This window comes from Gavialis gangeticus, unplaced genomic scaffold (assembly GCF_001723915.1).
Source record: "Gavialis gangeticus isolate Ggan-Ray unplaced genomic scaffold, GavGan_comp1, whole genome shotgun sequence".
NCBI classification, from domain to species: Eukaryota; Metazoa; Chordata; order Crocodylia; family Gavialidae; genus Gavialis; species Gavialis gangeticus.
The window spans coordinates 47099044-47105637 of NW_017728993.1; the positions used below are offsets into that span (position 1 = coordinate 47099044).

At 41.8% G+C, this 6594-nt stretch overlaps 1 protein-coding gene across 2 annotated transcripts in view; it reads right to left on the reverse strand.

Moving 5' to 3' along the window:
- Positions 1-6594, reverse strand: part of CDC14A (cell division cycle 14A) — a 203199-nt gene that overhangs the window by 38990 nt on the left and 157615 nt on the right. For both annotated transcript variants that reach the window (XM_019501693.1, XM_019501692.1), the window contains exons 12-13: positions 2759-2874; positions 1344-1391 (exon numbers count right to left, since the gene is read on the reverse strand). In XM_019501693.1, coding sequence (XP_019357238.1) covers positions 1344-1391; positions 2759-2874 — 164 coding nt within the window. The remainder of the gene's footprint in view (positions 1-1343; positions 1392-2758; positions 2875-6594) is intronic.

Consider the following 6594-nt stretch of genomic DNA (forward strand, 5'->3'; position numbering starts at 1 on the left):
GTGACCTAGGGTGCAGGTCTCTAGCACCCCTGGCTAGAGAGCCCACCTACGTATGTTCCAGCTCCCAGGCTATTTTTTACTGCTAAGAACTTCTTACTGGAAAAAATGAACATCTGTAAACGGCCTTTTTTGAGAAAGACTCCCAAGCAGACTGCAAAGGGGAACTGAAATTCACTGGCACAACTGTTGGAAAGTTTACCACATGCATACTAGGGCTGTGCGAAATGGCTGTGTTTTGTTTCAGTTTCAGCCATTTCAGAGGACAGTGATTCTTTTCACTGCTTCGGATCACTGTTCCATTTTGATTCGGACAAATCTGTTTCAGAGTTTCAACACTGTTTCGGAGATTGGGATCAGCCAGGGAGAGGCAGGCACAGCTGGGTGGCTGCAGGTTCTCCTGGGGTTCCTCCAGGTGTGCCTGCCTCTGCCCTGGTGGGGGGAGCCACAGGAGAAACCCCCACAGCTACCCTGCCCATCCCCATCCCCTACCCGGCCCCAGCCTCCTGAAACTTTAAAAGGAGGGCTGCAGAGCTGTGCCGGACTCTTCCTGGGGGATGCGGGACCCCAGATTTGCGCACAGGATAACAGCAGGCTGCCATCCCTCCCCCAGAGCATTGGGATTGGAAGGGACCTCAGGGACAGATTGCAGACATCGGCCAGCTACAGATGTCAATATCAGAGCAGTCCTTTCCCCCCTCCGTCTTCTTAGTTTCTGTTTCCCCCGCAAGCCCGCATCCGAAACATCTGAAACAGTTCCAAAACGTTTCAGATGGTTTCGTTTAGTTTCAGAGATGTTTTGGAGCCTTCAGCTTCATTTCGGATTCAGTGTTTTGGGTGCCAAAACAGGCCGAAACACCTCCGAAATGAAATGGCTGGGGAAACGTCACATAGCCCTAATGCCTACCTACATTATCCTTCATGATAGCTAGTATATATAGAAAAAAAGTTTACAAAGTTCAATAAAAGCAAGTGTCACACAACTGATGTAATTTTTTTCTGTTTCTACAAAAGGCAAACAATAGTTATTAATTAATTGTACATAACAGCACTGTTATAATTAGAAAATATAATTGGAAAAAAAAAAAAAAAAAAAAAAATCACACTAACTTATAATCATGACTTAGGAGTCTCCAAAATACAGCTGTAATTTCTGTTAATTAATCAATTCTATATGTATCTTTCTTGAGTGGCTGTTGAAAACAGGCTTCCCTAGTTATTAGCTCAAAGTCTGACAAAATGTTATGACAATGTTTGATATGATGAGTAAAAACAAGCCACTACAAGACTAGAATAGCACACATTTTAAAAATCTAATAAAAACACAAGTTTAACTAACTAAATACCTGAAAGGCTGTGATATTGATCTGGTGTGTAACTTCATATCTTCCAACCTAGAGAAATCAAAACAGTTGTTCACAGAGAAATCAGATCATGAGAAAATGACTGCATTTTTCATATAACTATTTAAACAAATTACAGTGACACAGTGTTACTATGCAAGAGCCATTTATGTCTCCACCAGTAGAGGGAGCTTGAAAGTTAGCATGCAAGTGTTGGGAGGTTCTTTTCTGTGGAAAATTAACTGGGGAGAAGATAAGTTAAATGCGAGTATTATGTTTGATTCTGTGCACATATACATGTTGCCCTATGGCAATGTAGCAACATGCTATATCACCATACAGTACGCTACAGCGACATAGTGCTTGCACAGGTCTACACATGATCACCAGCTGTGTCACTATAGCACTGCACTCCCTTGGTATATTGAGCTGCTACAGCCACGTAGCAATGAAATCTACCTGTGTCCCGTGCACATGGCGCAGTAACTGCCCAAACTATACCCTGCTTTAGTACTTCCAAAAGGAAGTACCTAAAGCAAAGAGCTGTAGCAATGTCACTGTACCGCGATGTGTAGTCGTGCCCTCTGAGTGCTGTAAGTTTCATGTTTTCAGTTTGTCAACAGCATTTTAACTGGAACTATATATCATGGTTATGAGTTATACCTCACAAGATTTTGCTCTGGAAGGTATTTATGGTTATCTAGCAATATTAACTTCTTTTGTATTCTTTGCATTTCTCTTGGAGTACAAAAGATACAAAGTCTGGACAGAGACCTGAACATGAAGCAAACATTCTAGTTACGTGAAGTTAGCACACAATACAAATCATGCAGTGTTGAATTGGTTTTTAATACCAATGTTACATTTCAACTTCCATTCTCTTGAGCCATTTTCCTTGAAAGATATCACTTATTTTTGCTTTCAAGACAGATGAAGCTTATTATGGGAAACTGATAAAGAATTTCAAATGGGAATCAAATACATATTTTGTTGAAATATGACTTTTTAAAAGGTGAATAAATGTATTTTTTTAAATAAAAAGCTGAACTTTTAGGTATGAGATCCATTATTCAAATTCCCCTTTAGTCCCTGGTGCCACAGGATTATTTTTGTGACAACTAGGAAAAAAAAAAAGCCATAAAAAAAGCCAACTGCATATAATGTGGACAGCTACATTCCTTCTGTGTTAGCACAACTAACAATAGCCCAGGTATAGCAAAACCTTTTTAATGCTGGAACTGCAGAAAGAGTGATTAATTTACAAAGCAGCTTTTAATTATTCTTATTTAATAATACTACCCTCTCTAGAGCTTCCCCAGTTGTGTGTCCCTCATAGCCTTTAGGACTTTCATTCCATTAATTATTTACAGATCAGGTAGGGGTTATTTGTAGAGATGGAATTTAGATTAACACATTACCTAAGAGCCCCGGTTGTGGCAGAACGTGGCTGTCTCCGACTTTTTAAGGCACGGAGTTTGTCTCCCTGTGTTATACCATTCTTGGACTCCAAATCTGCTTTGTCTTCAAATTCATTCTAGGAAACATGAGGAAAGATGCAGTCTTACAAAATCCTTAAAACAGTAAACTTGGCTCAGGGCATCAGGGACAAGATACTGCTATACAAACTAACCACAACTTAAGGGTCTGACAAAGTTATTTCTGTAATAACCTTTTTAATTGCTGTGGACCTCACAGACCTTTATTCAGGCTTCTACTAAGATAATAAAAGTCTCATTACTATACATTTCTGCTTAAAATCAGGCAGTAGAGCCTTTAGATAAAAATCACATAAAAGAAAAGGGCAAGTTTGCTGGTAAATTATTGTATCCTACATTAGGAAACAAAAGAATATTAACTCCTCTTGTGTAATGTGTGGGAGAAGTGAACAGAAATTTTTAAAAGAGTTCTTGAGAATAACAGGGCAGAAAATATGAAAGAATAATATTATAAATTTAAGGAATGTATTCAAATGCTTATCAATATTAGAAAACCTTCTAAACTCCACATACTTCACAAAAGAATATTAAGTGTATTTTACAGAAATGCCTATTTATCATTTCTGACCAGTCTCAGATTTTTTAAAAACTTCATTATAAAACTGAACATTTTTAATCCCTCAGTAAGGGGTAACTCACCAAAGAATGATTATGATTGTACTTTAAGCAATATGATTCTCCCTACTGAAGTCAACGTAAGCTTTGCCACTGACTTCAGTAGGAAAGGATCAGAACCATACTGATGAATCTTAAGAGCTACATTCTAAAGACTTTTCAAATAAAAAAGGTATATGTTAGCACATTTCAGACCCAAGATCCTCTAAACTGTTCCAATTATGCATTTTCCAAACAAGAGAGCACAACTCAAAAAAGGTTTTGATAAACAGTGCATTCAAGAATCAATGTGGAAAAGGACTGAAATACCACCACTTAAAATTTTGGCAGTAGCGAAATATGAAAGTAGTACACTTCATGGATGCGAGAAGGCAAACTAGACAAACTTGGGATGGTTGCCAAGATACCAGAGGCTGTTGTTTGCCAAAATTGTGGCAGCTACAAAGAATAATTGTTCTTTTTTTAAGAGCCTGGAAAAAGCAATCCACCAAATAGCCTGTCTTTTAGCCCTACGAGAGTAATGCTCCTTCTTACTCTGTTGTCTTATGCAAGCACCAAATATAGCCATAGATCAGAACACTAACACTACTAACAGCTCCCCTGGGATATTCCGTTCAAACTGGAGTGACTACATTAGGTTGAAGGGCTCTTTAGACATAGGTTTCTATTTTTGGCAGCCAGTCTTTGGCCACATAAATTAAAATCACTTCAAAAGCCACATACTTAAAGCAAAAATTCTTAGAAATATTTATATAAAATATATCTATATTACCCAATTTTAAAACTTCACAAGCTAGTTTCTTAAGATACAGTAAAAAAAGGATTTTGTTATATACTGCCAAGACCATGTTTTTATAAATTCTAAACCAAGTTACACTGTATAAATAAAACAACTGTCTGTTCCCAAGATAAAAGTTATCTTTATTATTTTAAGTAAGCCTTACAATGTGAAAATATCCAAACAGGTTCTTTTTTCCAAATACAATTCAAAAGTTAAAAAAAATAAGTCCTTCCTTCCCCTATGACCAAACTAAGGCTACAGTGTTGCCATGCTTCAATTCAGATTTGTTTTTATACCAATGAAATTATGAAATCTCTAAAAAGGGCTGTTAAGAATAGATCACTGTAAAAGAGCCCTGCTAAATGCAAAGAAATCTGTACAATACTTCATATATACTTATTTCAATAAAGAAATGTTTTAAAGATAGAAAGTAATAAAGAACTGGTCTGCAACTCTCCTGCCTTCTCCTTTTGCCACTGACCAACTGCAGGGGATGTGGGATTTATTTCTGCCCATTGATATTAGATAACCATCCCTAGTCCATTTGCAGTCCCACTACGTGTCACTCTTATTTGATATGCAGATTTCCTATGATGCAGGTGCTATGTTGATTGCCAAGTTATTTCTGATTGCAGATTTTTCCTCATGACAAAAATAGCAAGTGGCTGCATGGATTTTTTCCACCTTCCCTCTGCTGTCCTAAACATAAAGTTTGACAGTCTGCAGTATACCTGTTGCAACTTTGAAAGCGTGGTTGTGGGAGATCAAAGGGTTGGAGGTGAGGTCCCTGTAATCGAGTGGGTTGCTTGATCAGAAACCCCAAGACACTGGATAATAAGAATAGGTATTTCCATGTCTAACACTGTATGGGATTTATATGACCTCTCCTACCTCTAATGCGGATGGCAAGAATGCATTCACATGGCTTTTCTGGCAGGGTCACTGGGCAGGCCTGACTGTAGAGAGTATTGCCTTCATGCCCATGTTTAGGTTTGGGCAACTGGGGCCACTACTGTCCATACAGGTTCTGCACAGGAACAGCCCTGCCTAGGGGTGGTTCCCTATTAATTCAGTAGATGAAACTGCACCTCTGTATTTAACCACATCTGATGTCTCTTAAAGCTTCCAGTCTGCATTGATAACTCAGATCTAGGGATGGAAACGCAAAGAAAAGGAGACAACAATCAGAAGAAACTGCTGAATTAATCTGATGCTTCTGAAATGTGTCAACTTGAAAGCCCTGGAGTATATTAATCTTTTAGGCAACAAAACAGTTGCTGTGAAAACTACTGGACATCACCTGTAGATATCTAAATCCTGCCACAACAGTTATCAGGAAATTCCAAGTTAAGGATGCCACAGTGTTCTTGATTCTGACCATTTGGTTGTGACTGTAGGATAATTTAGATATGGCTTCCACCATAGACAACTACACCAATAAGCAAAGCTACAGGTATGTAACACTGGAGCAAGGTTACAAATTTAGAAGATTCACAGTGGTCACCAACTGGTCGATCATGATCAATCCACTTCAAGTGGATCCCGGAGCCTCTTGAAGTTGATCCTAGGCTGGGGGGGACTGAGCACGCACATACATGCATGCATGCCCACCCCCTACAACCCAGCAAGTCAGTTGGTGGGGGAGGGAAGGGACGGAAGCCCAGGGGGCATTTGCAGCAGGGCTCAGGGCGCAAAGCCCAGGCCACAGCAGCAGCCACCTCTGCCACACACAGAACTTGGGGGGGTACATGCCCCCTGCAAATGCAGGGCAGTGCTGGCAGCTGCAGGTAGGGAGTGGGGGCAGTGCATGCAGGCAGGCTGGGGCAGTGCTGGGCTCTTACCGGTTGGGATGTGCTCAGACTTGGTGGCTGCAGTGGTGGTACTGAGAGCGGGGCCACGGGGGGAGGGGCATAGCCCCCCAACCCTCGCTCCCAGTGCTGCCACCGAGCACAATGCAGGCCAGGCCCGGTGGGAACAGCCTGGTGCGTCCTTCCCCTCCCCTGAGGACATAAGGGCCAGTGGCTGGTGGCCACAGGAGAGGGCAGGCTGCAGCTATGGGCTGAAAGGCCGTGCCAGGCTGCTCCTGCCAGGCCTGGCCCGCACTGTGCTCGGTGTGGATAGTGGCGGCTCTGGGAGTAGGAACACCCCACCCCCATGGTCCTGCTCCCAGCGTTGCTGCTGCTGTACCTGCCCAGGAAGAGCTCAGTGCTGCCCCAGCCACAGCCCACTCCACATACAGATCCAGGGGCATGCACCCCCTCCGTGCCCTTCCAGGCTGCATAACCCCGCCTTTCCACACTCCCTTGATGAGCTGCTCGCAGCTCTGTCCCCCACCTTGCCCCAGCTGTGCAGGGCTTGCCCC